Below are 27,478 nucleotides of genomic sequence, written 5' to 3'. Positions count from 1 at the left end.
CTTCTGCACTTCTCTCTCTCTCTCTGCTGCTGTCAGGATGACGTAAAGCGGCGCTCCGTCAGTCTGGATGAAACCCCTCGGGGCAGCTGGGCCTCCAGTATCTTTGACCTGAAGAACTCCTCCCCTGACGCGCTGTTGCTGTCAGTGCTGGAGCGTGCAGCCGCAGAAGACCTGGATCGCCGTAACACTGAGGCGCGGCAGCGGGAACGGCACAGCGACCTGCTCGGCCTCTATGCGCCTCCGGATGAGGTCTGTATCTTAACATAAGCTTGTGACCTGTCGGACGTGTGTACTGACTGAATACACTTTGAACAGAATCCTCCTCTCTCTTCACAATGAAACTTTATGAAATAATATACACATTTTTAATTGCGATAACAGAAAACACGACATCTTTAACACAAAAACATCATAGGGCTGCAACTGATATTTATTTTAGTAGTCGACTAGTCAGTTGACTATGCAAACAATTATTTCTATTGTACATTGAGACTATTTAAATACATTATCCAAATAAAGGTTGGAATATGGTGACTGAAGGCCTCTGGAATTTACAAATGAAGTGCATTATTGATGCAAATCAGTAATAATGTATTCCTTTTTGACATTTTGATCTAATAATCCCACTGTCATTGTTAAAAAGGGTGTTTTCTTATGTGTTTTTTACAGTCTGTTAAGTCCAGATAATGATCACGATGGTCATGATAGGATTACAATGTTTTTTTTATAGTGGAGTAATGTGTTGCAGCCCTATTCTTATTATTCAGCTCGTGCCTGGATCATATGATCCTTTAAAGCAAAGGCCCAGATTGAAATCCAGCCTCTGCTAGAAACTTTGCTTTACTTTTAACCACATTCTTTGTTCCTGCGCTCATCCGTCTGCTGTCACATTGTTGTACTCCCCATTGCTTTGCTGCCGACACGTTGCCATGACGTCTGTGTAAATGTTATGCTGGTTTGTGTGTGGCAGGATGAAGCTGTTGAGAGATGCTCGGTCCCAGAAGTGCCCAAAGAACATTGTGGCCAGAGAATTATGGTCAAGTGTTTGTCTCTGAAGTGAGCGGTTTAAACGGCCATTATCCGTTTCTTTCATGCTTTTTAAGAGTTTGCTTTTTTTTTTTTTAAATTGACAACTGCGTGTGTTTTAGGTTTGAGATTGAGATCGAGCCCATTTTCGGTACGCTCGCCCTTTATGACGTCAAAGAAAAGAAAAAGGTATGTTTTTGTCGGGATAATGGCCAAGGCTAAGTTAATTTGACGAAGCAAAACCGCTTACGTAATACTGAGCTCATCCTCGACTAATTGAGTTTCCCTCGTCTTAAAAGGTCTTAAGTGGTATCAGAGTTGAGATTACTGAGTCACAACTGAATTAAAATCAATTGATGTGCATTACCTCCTCATCCGTCTCTGTGCCTCTCCCTTTTCCCTCTTAACTCGAACTCTGCCTCCAACAGATCTCAGAGAATTTCTACTTCGATCTCAACTCGGATCCAATGAAAGCGCTTCTCAAGCCTCACACGCCTCACACCGCCATCTCCACCCTGGCTCGGTCGGCCATTTTCCCCATCACGTACCCTTCCCCTGACATATTCCTCGTCATAAAGGTATGACAGCTTTACACACCACGTTACCGCGCTTGTTGACTGTGTCGTGTGTGTTGCCAAATGTGACAACTCGAGCGTGTATTGCAGCTCGAAAAAGTCCTGCAACAAGGCGACATCGGAGAGTGCTGCGAACCGTACATGCTGAAAGAGTCCGATTCTTCCAAGGTATGCGGCCAAAGTCATGCGTTTTAAATAATTGCCGGCACCGGGAGGCAAAGCACACAGGAGGGGTTTCATACTGCCAAAGCAAAAATATTAATAACGATTTGCTATCATTTATCTGTGTGTACAGTACTGTGCAAAAGCTTTAGGCAATTGGTGTGCTTTGATATCTATATTTAAAGCCATAGATAATATTTAGTACCTAATACAGGATCAAGCTGTTTTCAAGATTAACTGTTAACGAGATCCATAAACTATGAATCTGCTTTGGTGAAACATATAACAATGAGTAAAAGTAATAATAAATTAATAAAACGTCATAAATAAATGGTGTGTTACTGAAATATAATGGTGTTTGACAACATTTTTCATTATTTTGTGGAATTTTGAGGTCAAAGAAACACACTTTTCACATGACACATCATTTGTTTTATTATACTCCCTGTTGCAACCAGGCTAAGTCCAGATAAGCAAAATGAAAGAACAAGAAAACTAAAATAATGTGTGCATTTTAAACCGCATTATTTGTCCCTAATGGCTAGGACAAGTACTACAGATTTTGTAGCAGTAACGGTGAATTAATAAATATTCTAACTCTTATACTTTCAGCATAAAGAGAAGCTGGAAAAACTGAAGCAACAGGCGGAACAAGCGTGCAGTCGCTTGGGCCAATTTCGAATGCCTTTTGCCTGGACGGCCATTCACCTGCTGAACATTGTGAGCAGTGTGGGGGGCCTGGATCGACTGGACCTTGACTCTGACACCGGTAACTGTCTGACACCTCTTCCATACTGTCTGCTGCTGCTTCATGTGTTTAAAATACACATCTGCAAAGGTCTGTTTGTGTTTCGCCACCTAAGCAAATATGTCTGTGCGTGATATTTAGAGCGTAAAGGTCATGGGACGTGGAATGAAAAAAAGAAGAAGGGATTCGAGCGGATGAGTGTTGCCGAAGACATGTGCAACTTTGCTACCTTCCGTCCAGCCACACTGACTGTTACAAACTTCTTCAAACAGGTGGGACTACATATGAAGTGACCTATTGTACACTGGATTTCATCTTAAATGCAATTTAAACTAAATGAAGATGCAAAATTCACATTTTATCTATTAAAAATATATTCCGTGGCTCTGTTCTGTATGTTTTACTAAAGGAGGGAGATCGACTCAGTGATGAAGACCTTTATAAATATCTGGCGGATATGCGCCGACCGTCCTCTGTCTTGAGAAGGCTAAGACCTGTTACTGGTGACACAACATTTATTATCCAAGTTCTGTTTAATTTTGAGTGCTTGTTTTGTAAACTTTCACTGTATGCCCTTCAGCCCAGTTGAAAATTGACATTTCCCCGGCCCCAGACTCGCCTCATTACTGTTTGTCACCTGAGCTGTTGCACGTGAGGCCGTATCCAGATCCACGAGTCCGTCCGACCAAAGAGGTGCTGGAGTTCCCAGCCCGTGATGTGTACACACCTCACACCACCTACAGGTGAGAGTCCCTACAACTATATTGAGTCCCTATTTTACATTTATGTATAATAATAATAATGATAACAATTTTATCTATATATCTATATATATCTATATATCTATATATATATTAATATATATATATATATATATATATATATATATTAATGTATGTGTATATATATATATATATATATATATATTAATATACATTAATATAATATATATATATATATATATATATCTATATCTATATGTCTATTAATATATATATATATATTAATGTATGTATATATATATATATATATATATATTAATATACATTAATATAATATATATATGTGTATATTAATGTATATATATATTAATATATATTAATAAATAAATATATATATATATATATATATATTTATTTTTTTTTTTTTTGATTCGTTTTTGCCTGTATGCTCTGTGTGGAACCACTTGTCACATACTTGCTGAAAATATATAATGACTGATAGAAAAAAAGCACATGACCTTGTAGACAATAACAAGATAATAAGTTTTGAATTGTCTCTAGCCTCTGCGACTGACCTATAGACCCTGATCCATGATCTGGTTGCATTCTGCTCTGTTGGAGCAGGTCAATATTCTATGCTGAAAAGAGCTTTTTAACCCTCAAATTGCAGATCTGTTGGCTTGGCCTATTCATATGAAAGAAAACTGGCACAACGTTCAATGTCTTCTCTGAATCAATAAATAAAAGTGATTTTTTTTTAAATATTTTTTTTAACAATACTTTCAGAAAGTGTTGCCATTATTCAACTGCTAAAGCGTAATTGTTGTCAGGTGAGAGGACTTTGAGCAGTCAGATTAATAGTGGAGGTTTGTGGACCCAAACCCTAACAAATAATGGTTCAACATTTGTGGATTTCCTGTTTTGATATTTATTTTAGAAACAATAATTGTCCCAGAGTTTTGTAGACGCTTGCTATCTCTTAAAGTCAGTAGGTTGCATTTACGTTCTAGAATTTGATGTAGTTTCTGTTTTGGTGCTAAAGTAAATAAAGCCGGTTTGTAACAATACTTTTTAAAATCAAACAATTCATGAATTTTCTTTTTCTTTTCTTTTTAAGATTTTTGGCCCGTAGGCTTTATTAGACAGGAAAGACAGTGTGAAATGGGGGATGAGAGAGAAGGGAGAACATGCAGTCAATTTTAATGAAACAATTTTCATTGCAATAAATACACTTTGCATTACATTCACAAATCACATTTATACTTTACACAACATACCATTTTGTGCCTAAAAACAATAGTTCCCTCTTAAAATAGGATAACGTAATGCTTGACATTCTCTAGGGCTTCACTTTGTACATAACAGTCAAAGAGGCTGAAGTTCAGTAATATATTCAACAGCTGCATCCATGTGGACAAGTGTTCTGCATGTGCATTCATATTCTCCATGTGAAGATTTCAGGGGCGTAAGGGAGTGCAATGAGTTGAGGCTCTCGATCACGGGTTTGTCTGGTGCTAGTTCACAGACTGAGACAGCTTCTCGAGGGGGAAAGAAAATCATGTTTTTTTAATCTTGAATTTTACAATAGACTATAAATACTAACAGCGTTTTACCTTTTCCTGTAGCTTCAGAAGATGCTCATTCTGCAATTCAATGCGCTCTCTCTGGTACTGGGTTAAGAGCTCCAACCCCTGTAACGCGCTCGAATGCTCCTTTACTCTTTCCTGCAACGTAAATCGCGTTGTACTCCGGCAGGCGTCACCCCATATTTGCGTTGCGTTACCTGTAGCTCCCTGATGCTCGTGAGCAAGGCCGTGTTGAGATACGAGTCCAGTCTTTTCACTTTGGCTCTCAGCTGCTCCTCTTCCTGCTCGATGTGGGCCAGCCAGTCCCTCGTCATACTGGTCTGAGCCTCTTGCTTGGCCATCTGGTCCTGTCAAAAGAGCATCTGCCAACGTTACACTCCCCCCACCACCAGTCCCCCTCCCCAGCAGCTGCAGTGGCCCAGCCTACGCTCAAAGAACATGCACACGTCGCACATTTGTGTTTTCTTTACAATTGGACGCATTTGCATACAAGTGGGATTATATTACGAAGAAATTATGCATTAAGTAATCTCTTATCTGAGTGAAAAGAAGCACACTGATTATATAATGAGCAGAAGTTATTATTTTTTATCATAACTAATAAATGCTTTTTGTAAGTTATTTGATAACGGCATTTATAACTTAATTAAAAGTAAAGTACACTATCATTTGCAATTGTGGAATATTATTACTCTATTAAATTATAAAAAGAAAAATTAGCAAAAAGCAATTAGGTACATTTAACTTCAAAGCTCGTCTGACCTACATAGGCTTTTTAAACAAATGTGTCACAAAACATTACTAATGAAATATATCGATGTATTCTCTCTCCGGGGTAATTTTGAGAGTAGGACTGTAGCAATTATGATTCAAGTTATGAACCAACACAACTGTGATTACCGGTAACTTCCATTTTGGAGTCCTTGCCCACGAATCAGTATCCACTGCTTTAGCGTGTATGTATGAAAGTTATTCGAGCGGCTTTTTTTTTATCTTCTACACAGAATTCTCTTAACTCCATCCTGGTCTCGCACGTTTATCTCCCCGGCCCCTCGTCACATCACAGAGTTCTGCAGTTTTCTTACCTGTAGCAGTCTTATCACATCTTTTATCTGCCTCTCCACCTCTGCAGCCTTCTCAGTCTGCGCTCCCAGCTGCAGCAGGGTTTGTTCATGGCTCTTCAAAGCCTTGGTGATTTTAGCTATCTTCGCCTCAGTGGTTTCATACGCATAGTTGAGCGATTCGCTGAATTGTATCACACCAAACATCAGCACGTTGACTTCGTCCTGGGGCGCCGCACTGGGCTCCATCCTTCCCATTTTTCTGACTGGACCTGTATCGACTCTTTTGAAAACCAGAGCAAAACAAAGCACACTCAAGCTCCAGATCATCTTGATGTTTCTCTATGTTTCGTCTGGGAATCCAAATCTTGTAAATCTGTCTTCTTGCAGGAGTATATCTAAAATCGTTCTCTTTCAAACATTAAAATATTCGCTTTACTTTATAGTTGGTCTATTGCAGTTGCAGATCCGTGTGTGTCTGTGATGAGCCTTATATCTATTGTGTACATGTGGTTCCCTGGTGAAACATTAGCTCAGCTGTGAAAACCTCTGTCTCCCTATGACCTTACCTTGAAGTTTAACCCTCAGAATAGATTGGGTCATTTGGGTCACAAACACAAGCATGTGGCATACATGTGATACACTTTACGTTACATTGTTGTTTAATGCTTGTTGTAACTTAAATTATTATGTGATATCGTCTTTAAAAAGTGAATTGTTGAGATCTCATGACATAGTTTTGTAATGCGGTGCTATCTTAATGCCTAAACTTTTGTTACCTTTGCTGTTTGAATTGGAATGGACTAATTGTTAAGCAAGTCAGTTTTAATCAATACTCACTGTATGGTGTGCTCACTCTCACAAAATTCTTGTGTAAAAGTAATGATATACTATGACAGCAACGTAATGGAACATTTAGTTTATTTATGGATGTCACAATATCAAATTTTAGTGTTACATGTTACCATTCGTCAAGTTTTTGGCCAGCTTTACGAGATCCAAGTTTTTGAATGATGTAATAAAGTTAATATGACAAAACAGCCAAATAAAAGAGTATTTTGACTATAGATTGAAATAAAAAGTAGTTTTGCTTCTCAAATATTCACACTTTATTGTGACCTGAAAAATCACGATTATCCATCACCGGTAACCAAATAATCTTGACATACCTAATTTATACTTTTAACATGACTTTGTGTGAAATGCTAGTACAGTATATTGGACTGCATGGGCGGGCAGCATGTTTCCATCAATCTGCCCCAGGGATCTGTGACCTCTACTAAGTGTAACTAAGAGAGAGAGTTCTTCCTGAGTAGAGCTACTTACAACAAGTGTATTATCAGGATTAATTAGTCATTAGTCAGTAGTCAATTAAACCTGTGATCAAATTAATTACAATTAATTGCGTAGCACACTTAAAATTAAATGAAATTATGTAATTATTACACACATGCACTATATCTCTATATCTAGATCTAGGTCTAGATCTAGCCTGACATCTACAAGTGTGCTGTTTGGCCCATTTCACTCATTTTAGCCCTCACACACAGGATTTATTTTCTTCACGTGGCGCACGCTGTTCAGCTCCGGGCCTCTGCCGGTCTTGGGTTTGATCTGCCGCTCTGTGCTGGTAAACATCAGTGACGGATCACTCGGCGGGTGATGTTGACGAGTGCGAGGAGGCGAGGAGGCGGGGAGTGGGGCAGCTGGGGAGACAGTTGAGCAGTGTGCGCTCGGTGACAAAATTTGTGTGTGGTCAGACTGATTTTATGTGTAAATTGAACCATGTAATGTCAAACCTTTCTGCGTAATCTAAAGGAGCATGTTTGGTCAAAACAGACATTAATCACGTCAATCTGTGATTAATGGATACATTTTCTATGATTAATCGCAGCCCTTGTAGTCATGTAAAATTACAATTTATCTTTATATATCATTTTGTCTTTCAGGAATCTCCTTTATGTTTATCCACAAAGTCTGAACTTCAACAGTCGCCAAGGCTCTGTCAGAAACATCGCTGTAAAGGTGCAGTTCATGGCGGGAGAGGACCCAAGCCAAGCTCTCCCTGTGAGTCACTGTGGCTTATCAAATGACCAACATGTAACCCTAAGCTCCCAAAATGTAATGGTCCCCAAGCAACCAAACTGTAGAGTTTCCTTTGAAAAGTGCAAAGTTCAAAGTTCAAAGCCGTTTAGGTTGTATACTACATTATTCGGCAGTGTTTCTCAAACTGGTACGCGCGCTGCCTCCTGTTGTACACTGGGCCCTCTGCAGATTTATTTTGGAACTGATACAATCAGGGATTTATGTTTGTTAGCCCTAATTTAGCCCCGATATTGTCTGGGGTTAGATCTGATGGTACTCGGAAAGCCAAATATCATCTTGACGGGTTAAACATTTTTTGTAATTCATACTTGATGTTTTTTAATATGCTGAATAAAAGAACAGTTTCTTAATTGTGTAGTAAAATTATAAATGTGCTATCACAAAACATTGTCAATATACTACTGAATAACATCAAGAAGATAAAAGTGTTTTCTTAGTAGTATAATTCATTAGGATTTGTCGGTCAAGTCAGTTCGTTGGAAAATAAGTTTGCCCTCTTCACATTTTTAGGTAATCTTTGGGAAGTCGAGTTGTGCCGAGTTCATGAGAGAGGCTTACACTCCTATCATCTACCACAACAAGTACGACGGACACATCACAATCCCCCTCTTGGCATCTGTCCGGTCACTTCCTGTCTCCGATTGGTGTCCCCAAACATTTGAACGTATTTTTTGTTGTTTGTTTGGCCTCAAGGACGCCTGAGTTCTACGAAGAGATGAAGATGAAGATTCCCGCCAACCTGACAGACAACCACCACCTCCTGTTCACCTTCTACCACATCAGCTGCCAGCCAAAACAGAACACCCCCCTGGAGACCCCCGTGGGCTACACCGTGAGTTTAGCCTCGTTGTTTGGCCCATATTCAACTAAACTACCGCCCACATACCTGTTTGTCTGGCACTGCTTCGCCTTCCTTGCCAGGAGTGAGAGTTTGAGGGATTGTCTTGTTTGTATTGTTCTTGTTTTCTGTCTACAGTGGATTCCTCTGATGCAACATGGCCGTCTGCGCACCGGCTCCTTCACGTTGCCAGTTTCGGTGGAGAAGCCCCCGCCAAGCTATTCTGTGCTCACCCCTGATGTAAGTGCGGGCCAATAGTGTCGGCGACTGTTTCTCACTGCTCGGGTTGACTTTTGATTTAAGCGAATGTTGCACAATGACAGGTCCAGCTCCCGGGTATGAAGTGGGTGGATAATCACAAAGCAGTCTTTAACGTTGAGGTGACAGCGGCCTCCTCAGTTCACACTCAGGTACTCGGATTTCTTTCTCATTTCGCACGTTATGACTCATACTTTATGACTCCCACCTTTAGACGCAATGGATTGAGAATGTTTACTGTTTTCTTCTGTTATCATTCCCCCCCTTGCATTATTGTGTTGCAGCTTGTTGTTGGTAACGATTTCCATTTGGTACACGTCAACAGTAAAAATGTACAATATTACCTACAAATGTTTATAGAAACGTATTATGGTGCAGTCATCGCAATAGCAAAAAAGAAGAGTTGTTTCAATTAGTAGTATACAACCATTTCAATTAAACAAAAAGAGGAAAATATAGGTTATGTAATGTATCCTTCTATCTTTAAACTGGTTCTATATAGAGCAAAACTGTTAGTAGAATATACAATTGCATATTATAATTTGATTTGATTCACCATTTATGTTTTAGTTTTTATTTTAACACAAAAAGAAGACAAATACTAACCCAATTACAAGCATTTCAGGACACGTTTGTTGGGATATAGCCGGTTTTATTCCTACTAATACCTCATTGTGTTGGGACAATTAGAGGACATTCTTTTACACAAATGATATGCTAATCACGGCCATTTAAATTGCAATTCCAATTCTGGTGTGCGATTAATTTTGCCGCCCCGGTTTCTTTGCCCGTAACTATTAAAAGTTATTTCCTATCGTTTGTAGGATCCGCACCTGGACAAGTTCTTCACTCTGGTGTATGTTTTGGAGGAGTACTCCTTCCCATTTCGCCTGAAGGATGTGATCATCACCGAAGCGAACATGGAGAGCGAGCTCAAGGCCAGCATGGCGGCCCTCAAAGGGGCTCAGCTCGATATCTGTGTCAGGTTTTTACACCAGCTGCTCAACAAGCTCATTCAGCTCATTGTGTATCCGCCAGTTATTTCAGGACAAATAGGTAAGTGGAGTGTCAAACTGCTGTTATATCTCTCATTTAAAGATTTGAAGAGCCCTTTTGTGAACAATGCTGATCTAATGTTAAGTGGAAAATGTGATCGTTGACTTGCTTTAATTATTTCAAGCTTGAATTTGTAATCACCGCGTGTTATCTAATGCGCCGTCATGCTTTTGTTTATTCACAGTAAGCCTTGGTCGCGCCGCCTTTGAAGCAATGGCCTTACTGGTGAACCAGATCCACAAAAACCTGGACGGAAACCAGGACCAGCACGGTCGCAACAACCTGCTGGCCTCATACATTCAGTTCTGCTTTCATTTGCCAACTGCTGATCCCCCAATTCCTCCTTCAGGCAAGTACCCCAACAACACTATCTCAAACATAAAACAGTATTGTGCACCTGATGGTGTACACACAGTAGTAGTTAGTGCTAGCCTATCGAAGAATGTCGTTCTAACAATGTTATATTTTCCCCGCATGCAGCTGCCCAGTCTTATGAAATGCCGATGCAGTTTGCCACTTTGTCCAGAACCACTCCGCGTCCCAGCAGCCTTCATCTGTCGCGATCAAAGAGTATCAGTAACTCAAACCCAGACCTGATCACCTCCCCCATCTCTCCTGATGAGGAAGTGCAACGAATTATAGGAAACAAGGTAAGCTTTAGCCATAATGTTCAGATTTCTTTAGAACGATCTATTAATTTAGTTGATTTCGATCAACTTTCGATTATTACCCTGTGGTCTTATACTTATAACTGTTATAAAGATATTATAACTTATATAACTTAACTTTACTTACAAAGATTAAAAAAAAACAATTCTAATTATGAGATTTGTCCTTGTCAATGACACTACTTAGTATCTAGTTTCTATATTAGTTTTAGCATGATTAGTATCTGTGTATTGATTTTTTAATTTGCAGCTGCATCTCATGTCATTTAGCCTAGAGGCAGCTGTGGTTTTAGAAGTATAGTTAATGACTTGCAATGTTTGGGTATTGTAAAAGGCTATTTACATACTTTTGTTGTATTATTTCTATATTGATATATGTGTGCCACATATTTATTATGTTCACTTGAATAACGTACTGTTTTTGTTGTTTGTATCAGATGTCTTTTGGCTTCTCAGCTGTTTCCCTTATACTCCCTGCCTCCCTGTTCTGTTCAGCTTCAAAGATCCTAATTGACTCTTAATGTGCTTCTGATTGGTAATTACCTTGCCCTTGCCGCTCTGTGTCTCTGTGTGTCTCTGTGCCTCTCCTCCGGTGGCTTTGGCAGGGCATTGACCGCTCTCACTCCTGGGTAAACTCTGCTTATGCCCCCGGGGGCTCCAGATCTGTACTGCGTCGGAACCCAAACTCCAGCTGTGAGCTCAAGCAGGTGCCAAATCCCCTTTCGCCTTTTCCCACCTCGTCACTGTCCTCACCTACCTCCAAAACTGCCATCAAATCCACTCCAAGTATGTCTGTCTGTCATTTCATCGTCCAATTCTTACCGGTCAGGCTTTTATCTCGGGGCTACACCTTTTTCAAACCTGTCAAAGCTTTCCTAACAGTCTCCATCTGATATTTTCTGAGTGGCATAAGCTCTGCCAGGGTCTTGTCAGATCTCTCGTCACGGCTCATTTCATCATTCACCCATTTTCACATCACTTTGTGCTCATTTCTATGTCCATCGCACCACCACTCCATGTCAGGCAAACGTCAGCGCCGGCAATCGCATGTCTGCCTTTTTGGACAGCGTGGCCTTGTTTTCAGTGCCCACGAGGCAGATTGCCAAAAAGGTAAAACTGGAAACCACTCAAAATATGTGTGCTAACATTCATTCACCATCACTAACTTACATTGCAATTTCAGTACAAGTTTGTGTGCGATACTGTGGTAAATTTAGATTTGTTTTCCAGCTATGACAAAGGTACTGGTCTAAAATAACTGGAATGTAAAACAAAACAAAAACACTATATATATGTATTATTTTCAATGTGCCTCTGTGGACAAATCATAAATTGCACAATGCACTAACCCACCTGTGTACTGGTCTCCTGTAGTTGCTGCATGAAGAGCTGGCGTTGCAGTGGGTGGTCAGCACCAGCACAGTGAGAGAAGCAGCTCTGCAGCAGGCCTGGTTCTTCTTCCAGCTCATGGTTTGTTTGCTTTTACATCTCTCAATGATGTTAACTAAGGACTGAATCATTATTATAGCACCATATTTTATTCTCTCGTTCAGACAAAGAGCATGGCCCACCATTTATTCCTGACCTCAAAATTAGATGCTCCCAGGAAACAGCGTTTCCCAGACCGTTTTGTGGATGATATTGCTGCACTTGTCTGTGCCATCAGCGCAGACATTGCAACTCGATATCATAAGGTAAAATTTAAATCAAATAATCATCCTGTCTTTTTATATGATTGTGATAATCCCTTTTCCCACTTTCAGGATGTGGAGCTTGTGGAGAGGTTGAACAGCAGTCTGGCCTTCTTCCTGAATGACCTTCTGTCTCTCACGGACCGCGGCTTTGTTTTCAACCTCATCCGCACTTACTACAAGCAGGTGTCTGCAGCTCTTCCTTTAGTCTCACCGCTCTTGTCGTTGTTTTTTTGTTGTTGTTTTTTTCATTAAACCCTAATTCCCTGCTTTCACCAGATTTCAAACAAGCTCCACACGTCACAGAACCCCAGCACTCTGAATGCCCTGAGGATGGATTTCATGCGTATTGTCTGCAGTCACGAACACTACGTCATCCTCAACCTGCCGTGTTCAACTCTGAGCCCTCCAGCCTCTCCCTCCCCTTCCACTTCCTCTACGACCTCACAGGTACCAGTAGTTAAGGCTGCGGAATAAGATAAAAGATACATTATTTACAAAACAATTTATGTGGATAAACCTTTTTTTTTTTCTTCTCTTAAATGAGTTTATGCTGGATTACCATTTTCTTTTGTCATTTATCTAACCTGAACAAAAACAACAACAATACAATCTACTTTTGTTTAAAGATCACGTTGAAAGTCTAAATTTGGGATTTTTATGGATGCTTATTTATTTATGATTTTCCTAGTCTGCGATTTATATCTGATATCTAATACTGAATATTATTGACAAAAATGTATATCTTGATATATTCCAGACAATATTATGCAAATTACTTGAGGTTTAATTATCAGACACATGTGAAATATCTGTAGAATTAGTCACAAAATTGCTGTAATATGCCTTTATTACTGCATTTTTATTTTTTTATCAGTTTTTTGTTGCATTAATACCATAAATGATATACTCATATACACATTGCGTATATCTTCGAAACACCATTCATGATATTGATATATTGCCCAGCTCTAGTGCCATTGTATTCATTCACTTGCACAAAATATTGTACGTGGATACCTCTTTTAAGTGTCCAAATATCTACTCTAACAACATAATAGGTGATTTCTTTTATGAGGTTAATTATTGCATGTTTTCCCCCCCAGAGTTCAGCCTTCTCCAGCATGGCCCCAGACCAGAGGGTGGCCAGCATGTTCGAGCTCTCCGTCCCGTTTCGGCAGCAGCACTTCCTGTCCGGTCTGCTTCTCTGCGAGCTCTCTCTCATCCTTGACCCTGAAAGTGAAGGGTATGTTTTGTGTTTTTTTGCATCTGAACTCAAATTCACTTGAAATCCCTTGAAGGCACCATCACAATCTTTTAAATTGTGCTCAGCATGACACTAAGGGAAGTCTGAGTTGGATTAAATGGGCTGAAGCTTTCTTTTTATTCTACCCACAGGGCTTTCTTCCTCCATAAAAAGGCTATTAGCGCTGTTCACTCCCTGCTGTGCAGCCACGACGCCGACCCGCGCTTTAGCGATGCTCAGGTCAAAGCTCACGTAGCTCAGCTCTATCTGCCCCTTCTGCCCGTCGTCATGGAGAGTCTGCCCCAGCTGTACGATTTCTCCGGTTTGTACAACTTCAAAAACGCTTAGTTTATTCAGTACTACTTGATCAAAGAGTGGAACACATTTATTACACATTTTAGTACGCACAAATTGTAAATGTTTATTTATTAGAGTAACATTTTTCTAACCAAATGTACATTATCTATATAGCACAATTAGTAAAGAAAAAAACACACACATAAAACAAGAAGCAACAAATTGGATAAAGAACAATATGTACAATTACAATCGAAGCAAAAGCGCATCTGTACAAAAACAAAGTAAACTACACAAATGCCTACATATATAGTAATAATGGGGGGGGGGGGGATTAGAGGCCTAAACTGGATTAGCTGTTTTAATGACCTGTAATCGTTTTACGGTAATTAAAATAAATGCTTGAGATAATCTGACTTAAACACACACCCGGTTTCAACCTCATTTAGTCTTTACATGCACCGTTTCTAAGCTCCTTTACTTTACATTTTCACACCTAACGGAGTACATTTTCATTTTTGTATCCTCAGACTCCTCGGCTCGGCCCCGGCACGCTTCGGCCCACGCAGACGACGCTGACCCCGACGGTAGCAGCACTATCAGTCAGTCTGTTGCCATGGCGATTGCCGGCTCTCCTCTGCCACACACCAAAGCCAACCCGTTTGTGATGCCGACAGTGGTGAGTGCTATCAGCTGAGGTCAGGCTGCTCTCGCCCTCTCCCCCCTCGATCCGCCCTGGGCCCCGCGCTCTGACAGGTCACAAATCGGCCCAGATGTGGGAGGGTCTCGCTGATAAACCAGGCCCAAAAACACCCACTCAGAACACGATGACATTTTTACATGAAGTTTCATGTAGTGCCACTTCTCGTGTTCGCCTCTAGATGTCTCTCTCGTTGTATCAACATGAACTGACACACAATTAGCAATATGCAGATACTTAAAATGGGTTGTGTATCTATTTAAAAGTGAACCTTTTATGCATTCTTGTGACTTTAATTGGCTTTTAAACTTAAACCTAAATTTGATGTTGCCCTTTATAGACTACACCTCCGCTTCTAATGAGGTATTTAGGCGTTGTCATTACTATACTTATAAAGCCATGTGTTGGCTTTGAACACAAATTGACCTCAGATCGAGTTTGATGATGGGTTATGGATTAAAAAATTGCGCAGGAGAAGTCTGGACAAATTAATCTGTCTTAAAGTGATTTCTGAGGGCTCATTGAAGACGAGCTCGTAAACAAGATTATTGAAATGTATGAAAAGTGTGACTAAAGCACAACAACATTTTTTATGAAGTGACAATATAACAGAAAATAATAATAATAATACTATTATAAAAGTAATGATGATCCATAGCTCTTGTTTGATTTTTTTGTCACAGAGTAGTTGACCTCGTATTATTTCATATATTTGTCTCCTCCTTCAGCCTGGGAGGCAGTCCAGCTCGCTGTCGGCTGAGTGCAGTCGGACTCTGCTGGTGTGTTTCCTTTGGGTGCTGAAGAACGCCGACGCCGCCCTGCTGGAGAGATGGGTGTCCGACCTGTCCATCCTACAAATCAACCGCTTCCTGGATCTGCTGCATCTTTGTATATCCTGCTTTGAATACAAGGTACAGCCCTCAAGGACTTCATTGCAAATGTGCAGTTCCATAATTAAAACCAGATTATATTATTCCAGTAGTTCTAATAAGGTACAACTGGATGTGTCATCTTTTATTAATTGTGCATATTTTAAGGCCTTAGAAAATGTTTTATTTTGTTTTGCAATTATCATTTTATTATATAAGTTTTAGACAGGTTGTGGAGATGCTAAAGGCTCTCTAGCCTATCTCCTGAAATGTATTGAACCAACCACAGGTCAGCAAGATTAAAAGTTGTTGTAGTACAGTTAATAGACGCTGTATTTTTCACGGTTTATATTTCAGGGCAGAAAGGTTCTCGAACGAATGAACAGCTTGACATTTAAAAAGTCCCAGGACATGAAGGCCCGACTAGAGGAGGCCATTCTGGGGACGATCGGAGCGCGTCAAGAGATGGTTAGACGCAGCAGAGGTAAAAACTAAGTAACGCTGGATAATGGATGAGTGTTTTCAAATATTGGATTTAGTCTTCTTAACTGTTTGAGGGAATGACTTCTTGCAGAGAGGAGTCCTTACGGCAGCCAGGATAATGTGAGGTGGAGGAAAAATGTTACACACTGGAAGCAAAACACTGACAGAGTTGATAAGTATGTTGTGAATGAACTTAGTCACTATTATTTATACTATTACCAATATACCTTTTATTTTCTTTGCTAGAACAAAGGTTGGAGTAGAGCAGGAGTCTGTTGTGGATGGAAACTTGGCCACTGAGGCGTCTCTAATAGTCCTGGACACACTGGAGATTGTTGTCAAGGTAAAGAATCCGCATTGTTAAAGTAGTTTATTGATCATATTTAACCGAATGTGCTTTTGCTTTTAGACTGTGGTAGCCTCAGAGCTGAAGGAGAGTGTACTGGGCGGTGTGCTCAGAGTGCTTCTTCACAGCATGGCAGGCAACCAGAGCGCCCTCTTCCTGCAGCACTGCTTTACTACACAAAGAGCACTAGTGTATAAGGTACATTGTATATCTGAGGAGTTTTATAGCAAAAGTTGTATATGTTCCATTTAATCGGCTTTACTTTGTAGAGTTTTCAGTAATCGTCTGTATTTTAGGACAATACAAATATTAAGTTATCTTAGTTTTACAACTGTAGAATGTATTGACAAAAATAAAGTTGTTAGCTTTTGCTGCTTATTTTTGTCCAAATTGTATCGTTCTTGTTTTAATAAATTCAAACCTTGGCATATATTTAGTACGGCTGTAAAGATAAATCAACTATTTAAGACAACTCAGTAATTGTAGTTGTATTTTGATAGTTGCAATCTTTATCTGGACTCTGCAGACTAAAATAAATAAACATTCCTTTTTAAAGAAAAGGCAGTGGCATTAATACATCAAATGGTCAAAAAAAGAATAAACAATATCTGATTTTCATCAATAATACTCTTTATTCATACATTTTCTCCATCAAGATAATAGTCACCTTTATTTGGTTGATAATAATGTAAATAAAAAGTCTGAATATACAATAATAGTTTGACTAATCAACTACTAAAATCTATTGTGTGTTTAGTTTCCAGAAATGCTGTTTGAAGAGGACACAGAGCTATGTGCAGACCTGTGCTTGCGTCTCCTGCGTCACTGCAGCAGTAGTGTGGGCTCGGTCAGAAGTCATGCCTCTGCATCTCTCTACCTGCTCATGAGGCAAAACTTTGAAATAGGAAATGTAAGTTTTAAAAATTTAGTTCAGCCAAAGAAGGTCTTGACTTGCCTCCTAATTTGCTTTTTTCTTCAATGTTTTTCAGAACTTTGCACGCGTAAAGATGCAGGTCACAATGTCCCTGTCATCTTTGGTTGGCACGTCACAAAATTTCAACGAGGAGCATCTTCGTCGGTCCCTCAAGACAATACTGACCTATGCTGAAGAGGACCTGGAGCTGCGAGACACACCTTTCCCTGAACAGGTGTGTGGCAGCATCAAAGTGAAGTTCTGCAGAAATACTGCTGTAATCAATAATTAAACTTATTCCATCAAACCAAGGTTCAAGATCTTGTGTTCAACTTGCACATGATTCTCACGGACACTGTGAAGATGAAGGAGCACCAGCAGGACCCTGAGATGCTTCTTGATCTCATGTACAGGTACGGCCCACATGTGAAGTCTAGGATCAAAAATTAAGCAGGAAAAACTAAATCTTTTACATTTTTTCTACAGAATTGCCAAAGGCTACCAAAACTCCCCCGACTTGCGTCTGACGTGGCTCCAGAACATGGCAGGGAAGCACTCTGAGAGGGGGAACCACGCTGAGGCGGCCCACTGCCTGGTCCACAGTGCCGCCCTGGTGGCAGAATACCTCAACATGCTCGAGGACTGTCGTTACCTGCCCATAGGCTGTGTCACGTTTCAGGTCAGAGTCGGAAAAATAACACCATTATTTATTCATGGTGGAGTAAATATTTGTTTAATTTTGACACAATGCAATAATGAAACTTGTGCTGAAATATTGCAATATTGATAAATCATACTAAGATTGGTGATGCGGTATCCATTTGCATGCATAGTATCAAATTGTGAGGGGCGCCGTGCTTCCCATGCCTATTGTTAACGTTTAATAGTTGTATCAATGTGTCCCAAGCTAATGAGTTGCATCATTATTAGTGAACACGAAACAACAAAAGCAACAACTTTGTGTAATGAACGATTCTGAAGCAACTGCCAATTCTCAAGTCTATCATTTACGGGAATCGGCTTTTATTGTTTCCTCCTTACGCCTCTGTTTTCCCCATAGAATATCTCCTCCAACGTGCTCGAGGAGTCGGCTGTATCCGATGACGTCCTGTCCCCTGAGGAGGAGGGGATCTGTGCTGGGAAGTACTTCAGTGAATCGGGTCTGGTTGGCCTCCTGGAGCAAGCAGCTGCCTCCTTTAACATGGTAAGACTCATTTTCCCCGACCACATGGTGACAGGGCTCATGCAAAACGCAGCAGAGGGGCCTGGGCTGTTACATGGCTGAGGTGAAGTTATGTGATTGACTGCTCATGGAAATCCCGCCTCCCTGTGCCTCTGTAAACACAGGCCGGGATGTATGAAGCCATAAACGAGGTCTACAAGATCCTGCTGCCCATCCACGAAGCCAACCGCGAGTTTAAAAAGTTAGCCACTGTCCACGGAAAACTGCAAGACGCCTTCAATAAAGTCTACAATCAAGTGAGTTGGGTCCACAAAGTTCAATCTAATATGAATCCATCCCAAATGGCTTATTATTATCAGGCAAACCTTTTAAAAAAGTGAAGTGAAGTGTTTAAATACTTTGTTGAGGCCTGAAGTTAGAGAAGTGCTAAAATACTAATTTGAGATGGTAATGTTTTTTTTTTAAAGGGGTTGAACATGAGATTTGTTCATTATTTTCACAAAATTTGCCCAAAATAGTCTAATAATCAAAAGTATGTACAGAAATTATATTGATGACTAAAATTTTCTGGTTATTTTTCTGTTTTTCAGAGCTCGGGATGGGAGGTAACGACTTCATTCATCAAGATCAGTAAGATTAATAATTTGTATGCATTTGTATCTCACTGTCTTTTTCTCTTTCTCATTATTTCCTTGACCTTCTTCCGATGGCACTGAAATGGTAAGTTTGACATCCTTTAGCCAAGCTAATTTTAAACCACTGTTGAAAAACACATCACTCAAGTAAATAACGCTGAAGTGTCATTTCCTTTTAACCTTTTCAGCGCACAGAGGATGTTTGGCACCTACTTTCGGGTTGGATTTTATGGCTGTCGCTTTGGGGACCTGGACGAACAGGAGTTTGTCTACAAAGAGCCATCAATCACCAAATTAGCCGAGATCTCCCACCGACTTGAGGCATGTTAATCTTAGTCATGGAGCTAATCATCATGTACACAGGGATTTATGACTGACATATTTATTAAGGGCCATCTCTTATGTGTATATGTGTACAGGAGTTTTATTCTGAGAGGTTTGGAGATGACGTAGTGGAGATTATCAAGGACTCAAACCCAGTGGACAAACACAAACTTGATCCCAACAAGGTGATTTAACTCATAAAGCAACATTATGTATTGTTTTAACTGTGAAATAATGTTTAAGAAGTTCTTCTAGTCAATTTTCATTCACTTTAAAGCTAATTAGGGCTGGTTTTACGGTTTAAATGTGATTACTGAAGGCTTCTTGTGTATTATTGACAAAAATCAGTCTTTTTGTATGTGTTTTTAGAGTCTGTACAATCCAAATAACCAATCACAATGATCAAAATCAGATTTTTGATTGCTTTTTTGATTGCTATTTATAGTCAACAAGTCAGAATTAATTAATTAATCGTTGCTGCCCTATTGCTAATGCTAACTAAAACCTCTTTTTCTCCGTGGCATTACTACCGTTATGTGATGTGTTAATGTGTGGAACATGATAAAATTACTCAAACGCTACTTTGTTGATAGGCCAACTAGTCATCAGTTAACTAATGGCTGCATATTTTACCCCCCCAATGCAGTTCTGCCAAGACCCTAACCTAAATACCTGTTCCTAACCGAACCCTAGCACTTAACCTGATTTGAGAGATAATATAGTGTAAAAAATTAGCAAATGTTAGTCCCTTGTTTAAGATCCTTTGTAATACTATTAGGGATGTAAATATTATTAGGTTAATCGATAATTGTGCTTATTTAGGCCACAATATATTCGTAAAAAATACAATTAAAAATGAATTCATTCAATTTATAGAAAAGTGACAATTGTCGAAGTAAATTAAGTCTCTATCTCTGTTCTTCTCCTAGGCCTACCTCCAGATCACGTATGTGGAGCCTTATTTCGACACGTATGAACTGAAAGAGCGGATCACGTACTTTGACAAAAACTACAACCTGCGCACCTTCATGTACTGCACCCCGTTCACTTTGGACGGCCGCGCCCACGGAGATCTGTACGAGCAGTACAAGCGCAAAACCATCCTGACCACGTCGCACGCCTTCCCCTACATCAAGACTCGCATCAATGTGACCCACAAAGAGGAGGTGCGTCATGTCTAGTCACTGTATACTTTGATTTGGTTGATAAAAAGTCATGTTATAGTTGTCTTGGCTCCTCTTAAAGGCGCAATGGACGATTTTTCGGCGATTTGAGAACGCAGGCGGAAGTGCGCATGCCCACTCCCCCGTGCGGACTGATACAACACACACGTGCGTTTGTTTATTAGCGCTACGGATCGCATCGCATCTCTCGTCTCCTGTAGATTTCTGTCCACTTCTGAGTCAGCTCGAACTGTCTTTCTCCGTCTTCATGTTGCCCCGTACACTGAGGGAACTATATTATGATAGATCAATGCGCTTAGACACGCGGAAATGTGGGACGAGCCACACGCGGCTGCAGGTGAGCGGTAGGTGCGTTTTATGATTGATACATGGCAGGACTAATCGGCAGTCCACGCCACGAGGAAATAAGACTTAGATTTGGGCCAAAAAAATCGTCCATTCAACCTTTAACTCATTTCAACTTCTCTCGAATCAGATTTAGTCTCACTTTAACCATAATATAATCACTCACTGCACAATTCACTTTCTGCATTACATATGTAAATTCAACTGTAAATTCTGTGTGCATAGTTTTATTTTTTATTTTCTGAAAAGCAAGTTCTTAAATCCGCTGTGTTTTGCCTTTTTGCAGAATATTCTTGTCCCCATGGAGGTGGCCATTGAGGACATGCAGAAGAAAACTCAGGAGCTTGCATTTGCCACAAACCAGGACCCGGCGGATTCAAAGATGCTTCAGATGGTGCTGCAGGGCTCTGTCGGCACCACTGTCAACCAGGTGAAGAGGTTTTGTGTTTCTATGGAGGCTCGATGGAGTAGCTCTGTTGACTCCAGCTCAGTTCAGTTTGTTTCCAATGCACAAAACCGTCCATAGGTAAAACCCCTCTGTGTATGAATTTGTGAATCGTTTATTGAAACCCCCAGTTGTCCAGGTATGCTCCATAGTAAAAAAAAAAAAGTGTACAAAAGTTTTAAGGGTGAATAAGTTTTGCCGCTCATTGATGATTAAGTCAAATGTGTCGTTATTAGATCCTAAATTGAGCCCATTTTAGTCTAGATGTGGACTTGGTTTGGTCCTGTTCTAGTTCTTGTTTACTCTTGGTCTATTCCAGGTTTAGTTTCAAGTTTAGTCCTGGTTTAGTCGCAATTTTGATGTGGTGAATGTGCGTGTGAACGTGCCATTACAGTGCTTTGAGTTTTGAGTAGATGTAAAAATGCAAAATAAAAGCTGAGCTGCAAATCCCACGAGATGCACAAGAGCTTGATGATTTTGGCATAATTAATCACAAATATTGCAACATTGACCCAAATGAATAGCTCTGGGTTGTTTTGGTGTACCCTGCTAGATGACAGAAATGTGTTAAAACATGTTTTTAAACGTATTAATTGATGTTTAGTTATCAGACAAATTAATCACAAAAGTACAGACATATCTCATTATACCCCTATTTGAAAGTGTACAACATAGCTCTTTTAATAGCATTTTTTACCATAAACTGTCTTCAAAACAACATTCACGGTATTATTAAAATGTTTATATATTGCCCACCTCTAAATACAATCATAGATATTATCTTTTTAGCATTTTTATATCATGACTTGTTACTATTATCTAATTTAGTGCAGCCTTACATCGCTAAGAGCCACATAGTCTGCGTTTATTGTTCCCTGGCTGCAGATTAAACGGCAGTGACACACATTCCTGAGCTCAGATGTAACCCTCGTCTTCCCCCGCGCAGGGCCCCCTCGAGGTGGCGCAGGTCTTTCTGTCTGACATCCCAGACGACCCCAAACTCTTTCGCCATCACAACAAACTGCGCCTCTGCTTCAAAGACTTCACTAAGAGGTGACGACACACTTCTGCGCCAGATGGATCCCGCTGTGTAACTAATAACGGCGACTTAATCCCGGGCCGTACTTTACTCTGTGTGTCATTTTAACACAGGTGCGAGGATGCCCTGAAGAAGAACAAAGCTCTGATTGGCCCGGACCAGAAGGAGTACCATAAGGAGTTGGAGAGGAACAACAATAAGTTAAAAGAAGCGCTGGGGCCTCTCATCAACCGCAAAATCCCACAGTTGTACCAAGCGCTGCCGGCTCAGACAGTGCAAATACAAAGGTAACACGAGACACAAAACACTCTCGCCCACACTTGCGACACACATCATGAGCTCGTACTCCTTTTTCGCCGTAACATAATCTGAAATTGTATCGCACGCACAGCTCAGACATCTGTCGCCTGTTGAGTCAAAGAAATGTCACAACTCGAAAGTAAATCCCGGCTTGAAACCCCGCGAAACCGTCGCCTCAAACGGTGATTTATAGCTTTAACATTCAAAGTTTACCCTCGTGTGGGATTAAAGCAGAGACTTGTTTGACTTGGGAAGCTCTCGCGCCACATGTTTCTGGTTGTATCTTTGCTTGGCATCGATTCAGAATTTGCATGTGATGGTCTGCGGAGCGCTGGCTTCAAATTGAAAACATATTCAGTCCAACAGCACCTGCCAAAGAAGCACCATTTTATGACTTTGTTTCAAGATAATTATATCTATTAAAAGGATCTAGTTAGCACAGCACCTACAGTGTTTGGCATTTAAAAGATATAGCTACCTTAAAATCAAACTAAATTCTCATTGCTGTCTTTTTCACCCGTTTTCCCCCCTATCTCCGCCCACATCCCTGTACTTGGTTGCTTTTATTGAAATGTTTAGTCAAGTTTAGAACACATACGGTTCAGAAATGAGGCGTCGCAATTTTCAACAATAAAACAGAGTCAATGAAAATACACAGCTTGCTTGCTACAGTGAAATGCGTCTATTAAGAGGCGGGGCTAATCAATGTAGCATTTTTTGACAGGAAGTAATTGGTCCCGTTTCTATCATTAAGCCATTTTAGATACATTTAGCAGTTTACGACGAACAAAATGGAAGATATTAGTCTACTTATGTTGTACTAACTAACTTAAACACTGAACTGGACGAGATTTTGACCCAGTTGAGTCTCAAGAGGTGTAACTCGTTTTTAAATCAAATGTAAACGGGTGTATGTAAAAGGTAAACAATTTTAGATATTTCTTTTTGCGTCCCAGTCCTAACAGGCAGCGTAGTAGTAATGGGGTTAAACGTATGAGTACTGGCAGCCTTATCTTCAATGGAAGCTAGAGAAAATGTGTATATATGTGTTATTTCCTGCCAAATGAAACAGTAGATAACGTCACAGAGTTAACTAATTCTACATAAGTCATATTTTTTGCCTGTACTCCTTCCCCCGCTGCACACTAACGCACTGTATATTCCTATCGTCTCTCCTTTCTGGCAGGAACTCGTACGGCCGCTCCAGTCTGCGCCGGGGCGACTGCTGAAACGTCAAAGAAGTCCAACAGTTCAAATAAACAAGCTTTAAAGACGTCGCCCCGCCGCGTCCCCGTCTGCCTCACCCTCCCCCCCTCCGCCGCGCAGCAACTGTCCCGAGCATACACGCAGCACCATCCCGTCCCAGGTCGAACCCCCCACGCGCAGCCGGCCACCCAGTCTCCCCCTAATCCTTTCTGTAGCTGTCTGCGTGCACAGGCAAAACACACACTTGTCACCTATTAGCATGTTAGACCTCCACTTGACCGGTCTGCTCCCTGACAGGTTTGTAAAAACACCACTATGCTGTTTATACTGGGGTTTATCAGCACTGTAAACGCCATCATTTAGAGAAAATACCCTCCCCCCATTGAGCTGCACACCATTCTAGACGCGATATGGGATATAGCTGCTCGGCATGTCACGGTAACACCTTTTTTCATGTGAATATTGTTACAAAAAATCACGATAATGTTGAAACCAATTTATGCCACTGAAATGATAACTTAAAAGCAGAAAAATCCCAGTTATTCCAAATGAACCAGATTGTAAAAACTGAGCTTTGATGTATAAAAAGCAGATTTAAACACTAGTAGCTAGTTACTATAATTTACAAGTTGAATATATTAATAATTCAGCCGTCTAAAGCTGAAATTTTTATTTATTGCAAAAAATATTTCCTTATAGTGCAAAGCAAACACGTCAAATATTGAGTTCACCAATAAATGTTGCAGCTTTCATTTATTGAACAATGAGTCAATATAGTAATTATCTGTATCATTGTTCCTGAGCCAATCCACTGGGACGACCATAAAGAGTACATTTTAGTAAATATGAATACTTGGAGTCATGAACTGGATCAATATTCAATTTAAAAAGTAGGGAATGAATTGTGAATTTAAAGACAATTTCAATTTACTGTACAACTATTTGCAAGTATTAGTTTATCACATGGGACCATAATATTAGTGTAATACATGATGTTTTCTTGCAAACTGCCTTTATTATTGCGATGAAGCTAACTGTCCAATAGTACTCTCCGCCCTACTGTAAACATTCCAAATTGTAGCTTTAATACTCTGCTCGTAACGTTTGTAATGTCTCTATTTAGCTAACAGAAGCAGGTGTTTATATAGTGTTATACTTTGTGGCTTTTTCGCTCGTCTTTCAAATGGATTTTTTAAATATTCGACAGACCAAATATCTTGCATTCCTTCTACTCCCTGTCAGGGCCGTCTTTCTGTTCATTTTTCCCCCACATTGTCAAAGGTGGATATAACAAATCGAGCCTCAACGGGGGCTTATTCCTGCAGATCACTGAATGGGACTTGGGTGGGGACTTTATTTGTTTCTTTTACTGTGAATTATTCTATTAACGCACTGTGTCCACATAAGACATGACAAAAAGCTATGCCCTTTAACTGTTAAGTGTATACGATGCATAAACCAAGAGCTTACTGATGACTTTATCCAGTATAATGTGAGGTTTATGGCAATTTATCTTTTGACTGTTTGAAACAAGAGTCTGAAAGCACTCCAAATGTATCAGACGTATGTGTCTACGCCTCTGCAGAGCTGTGGGAGATGTAAAGAAACTGTAGTTTTTTACTGTATCTATGTATTGCACTATTAGAAATGTTTAACCGAGGCACACACTGTACTTCTAAAGGACGCGAGACATTTTTACAAGCCTGGAACTATTTTTTACTCATTAGTTAAATGTTTTATTTATTTACATTTTTACTGCTTTCTATTAAATTCTCCTTTCTACACTTTTTGAGTATTTTGTTTGAGCGACATATATTGCATTATTGTGTGTATTATTAAGCTTAGTGTCAGTTATGGCGCAAAGCAAAGGTAAATTTTTTTATAATAATGTGACGATATCAAGTTAAGTTATAAGTTTTAGTACTATTTACTAATGTACAGTAATGTAAAGAAGATTTATATGGATTATATGGCATAGGATTTGTCTCTTTTATATACCTTTTTATTTAGTTACACTCGTAGCCTTTCAAATATTCACAGCACGGCACAGCTCTTTAGCATTTCCCTCCTCATTCAAGGCCTCCCCAAATGTTTGTGGCTCTTGCTTTTACAATTACTTGAGTTAAACTAATGGGAGCGAACAAGTGAAGCAGCACTGATGAGATTAACGACTCCAGCTTTGGCTTTTGGCTGCAGACTTAAAACTTCACCAGTCTTTGTGCTCAACTATAAGGCAATCCAAAATTTACATGCGTCAAGTTCGTCAGCGTAATGGCCAGAAGGGGATTTTTGAAAAGTAGTTGTCTAAAAGTCCCACAGCATTATGACATTTAATCACAGAATAACGGACTGAATAGTTTGTAGTTCAAAATACAACCAATATCTGTTCTAGCTTTGTTATAAATGTAATTCTTGAGACTAATTTATATTCCTTGCTAATTTATTCCTTACCAATCAGATAAAGCCACTATGCACAGCAGTGTTTTCCATTAACGGGGGGATTAAAGTGTCTAAATGTGTTCCCAATTGTCTTAAAAACAACCTAGACTGCATTGGCGTTCAAAAAGGACTGTTCAAAAAGGACTTCTACTCACATTTCTATGAGGGTGGAAACGATGGCTGCGGTTACTCAAAAACACTCAAAATGTGATTCTTCTCAGATTTTTGTAGTTAAAAGATTGTAAACAGCAAAATATTTTGATTTCTTCCAGATCATAATTCCTTTGATTACTCACACCAGATTTAGCTGATTGAAATAAAAAAAAAATACATCTTAAAAAGTCCAGAAATCAGATCAAATCCATATTGTGGCATCAATGTGATCATATAGTCCCAGGACTATAGTCCTATTTATGAATCATATTCCTAGTCAAACTGTTTTTTCAGGGTGCGATGGGTAAGGTTCTGTTGGTCAATAACTGGAGCTTCCTCCGCCTTGCACAGACAATGTGGGTCAAGAGGACAGCGGGCCTGCAGAGGTCAGTGGGCCCTGCTGAGGTCAGTGGGACAGTGGGCCTGCAGAGGACAGCGGGCCTGCAGAGGTCAGTGGGCCCTGCTGAGGTCAGTGGGACAGCGGGCCTGCAGAGGACAGCGGGCCTGCAGAGGACAGCGGGCCTGCAGAGGTCAGTGGGCCCTGCTGAGGTCAGTGGGGCCTGCAGAGGACAGTGGGGCAATGGGGCCTGCACAGTGGGGCAATGGGGCCTGCAGAGGACAGCGGGGTCTGCTGAGGTCAGTGGGGCCTGCAGAGGACAGTGGGGCAATGGGGCCTGCAGAGGACAGTGGGGCAATGGGGCCTGCAGAGGACAGCGGGGTCTGCTGAGGTCAGTGGGGCCTGCAGAGGACAGTGGGGCAATGGGGCCTGCAGAGGACAGCGGGGTCTGCTGAGGTCAGTGGGGCCTGCAGAGGACAGTGGGCAATGGGGCCTGCAGAGGACAGCGGGGTCTGCTGAGGTCAGTGGGGCCTGCAG

The 27,478-nt window shown here is 40.4% G+C and overlaps 2 protein-coding genes across 2 annotated transcripts in view; one reads left to right on the top strand and one right to left on the bottom strand.

The window, feature by feature from the left end:
- Positions 1-25,796, top strand: part of dock6 (dedicator of cytokinesis 6) — a 29,961-nt gene extending 4,165 nt beyond the window's left edge. Inside the window, exons 6-50 of the mRNA XM_072443074.1 lie at positions 37-249; positions 971-1,056; positions 1,149-1,215; positions 1,455-1,604; positions 1,692-1,769; positions 2,376-2,532; positions 2,653-2,783; positions 2,921-3,014; positions 3,092-3,254; positions 7,830-7,947; positions 8,497-8,567; positions 8,680-8,818; positions 8,963-9,064; positions 9,148-9,234; positions 9,907-10,138; positions 10,323-10,487; positions 10,619-10,788; positions 11,412-11,513; positions 11,830-11,916; positions 12,181-12,276; positions 12,360-12,500; positions 12,570-12,683; positions 12,777-12,947; positions 13,604-13,743; positions 13,896-14,065; positions 14,571-14,719; positions 15,469-15,651; positions 15,967-16,093; positions 16,184-16,268; positions 16,339-16,435; positions 16,502-16,636; positions 17,196-17,348; positions 17,428-17,586; positions 17,664-17,764; positions 17,838-18,030; positions 18,412-18,555; positions 18,699-18,830; positions 19,125-19,139; positions 19,365-19,490; positions 19,589-19,678; positions 20,423-20,659; positions 21,309-21,452; positions 22,414-22,520; positions 22,620-22,793; positions 23,993-25,796. Coding sequence (XP_072299175.1) covers positions 37-249; positions 971-1,056; positions 1,149-1,215; positions 1,455-1,604; positions 1,692-1,769; positions 2,376-2,532; positions 2,653-2,783; positions 2,921-3,014; positions 3,092-3,254; positions 7,830-7,947; positions 8,497-8,567; positions 8,680-8,818; positions 8,963-9,064; positions 9,148-9,234; positions 9,907-10,138; positions 10,323-10,487; positions 10,619-10,788; positions 11,412-11,513; positions 11,830-11,916; positions 12,181-12,276; positions 12,360-12,500; positions 12,570-12,683; positions 12,777-12,947; positions 13,604-13,743; positions 13,896-14,065; positions 14,571-14,719; positions 15,469-15,651; positions 15,967-16,093; positions 16,184-16,268; positions 16,339-16,435; positions 16,502-16,636; positions 17,196-17,348; positions 17,428-17,586; positions 17,664-17,764; positions 17,838-18,030; positions 18,412-18,555; positions 18,699-18,830; positions 19,125-19,139; positions 19,365-19,490; positions 19,589-19,678; positions 20,423-20,659; positions 21,309-21,452; positions 22,414-22,520; positions 22,620-22,793; positions 23,993-24,035 — 5,838 coding nt within the window. The 3' untranslated portion in view covers positions 24,036-25,796. The remainder of the gene's footprint in view (positions 1-36; positions 250-970; positions 1,057-1,148; positions 1,216-1,454; positions 1,605-1,691; positions 1,770-2,375; positions 2,533-2,652; positions 2,784-2,920; positions 3,015-3,091; positions 3,255-7,829; positions 7,948-8,496; positions 8,568-8,679; positions 8,819-8,962; positions 9,065-9,147; positions 9,235-9,906; positions 10,139-10,322; positions 10,488-10,618; positions 10,789-11,411; positions 11,514-11,829; positions 11,917-12,180; positions 12,277-12,359; positions 12,501-12,569; positions 12,684-12,776; positions 12,948-13,603; positions 13,744-13,895; positions 14,066-14,570; positions 14,720-15,468; positions 15,652-15,966; positions 16,094-16,183; positions 16,269-16,338; positions 16,436-16,501; positions 16,637-17,195; positions 17,349-17,427; positions 17,587-17,663; positions 17,765-17,837; positions 18,031-18,411; positions 18,556-18,698; positions 18,831-19,124; positions 19,140-19,364; positions 19,491-19,588; positions 19,679-20,422; positions 20,660-21,308; positions 21,453-22,413; positions 22,521-22,619; positions 22,794-23,992) is intronic.
- Positions 4,469-6,370, bottom strand: angptl8 (angiopoietin like 8). The gene is made up of 4 exons (XM_072442173.1): positions 5,905-6,370; positions 5,017-5,166; positions 4,847-4,957; positions 4,469-4,768 (listed from the first exon to the last, which is right to left on the bottom strand). Exons 1-4 carry the CDS (start codon positions 6,208-6,210, stop codon positions 4,748-4,750), a joined length of 588 nt encoding a protein of 195 aa, XP_072298274.1. The 5' UTR covers positions 6,211-6,370; the 3' UTR covers positions 4,469-4,747.
- Positions 25,797-27,478: the final 1,682 nt, after the last annotated feature.

The sequence above is a fragment of the Eucyclogobius newberryi genome, unplaced genomic scaffold (assembly GCF_026437365.1).
Source record: "Eucyclogobius newberryi isolate DKJ021-1_F unplaced genomic scaffold, fEucNew1.0.hap1 SCAF_13, whole genome shotgun sequence".
NCBI classification, from domain to species: Eukaryota; Metazoa; Chordata; class Actinopteri; order Gobiiformes; family Gobiidae; genus Eucyclogobius; species Eucyclogobius newberryi.
Note: the sequence above shows the minus strand (reverse complement) of the source record. Positions and strands in the feature narration are given on the sequence as shown.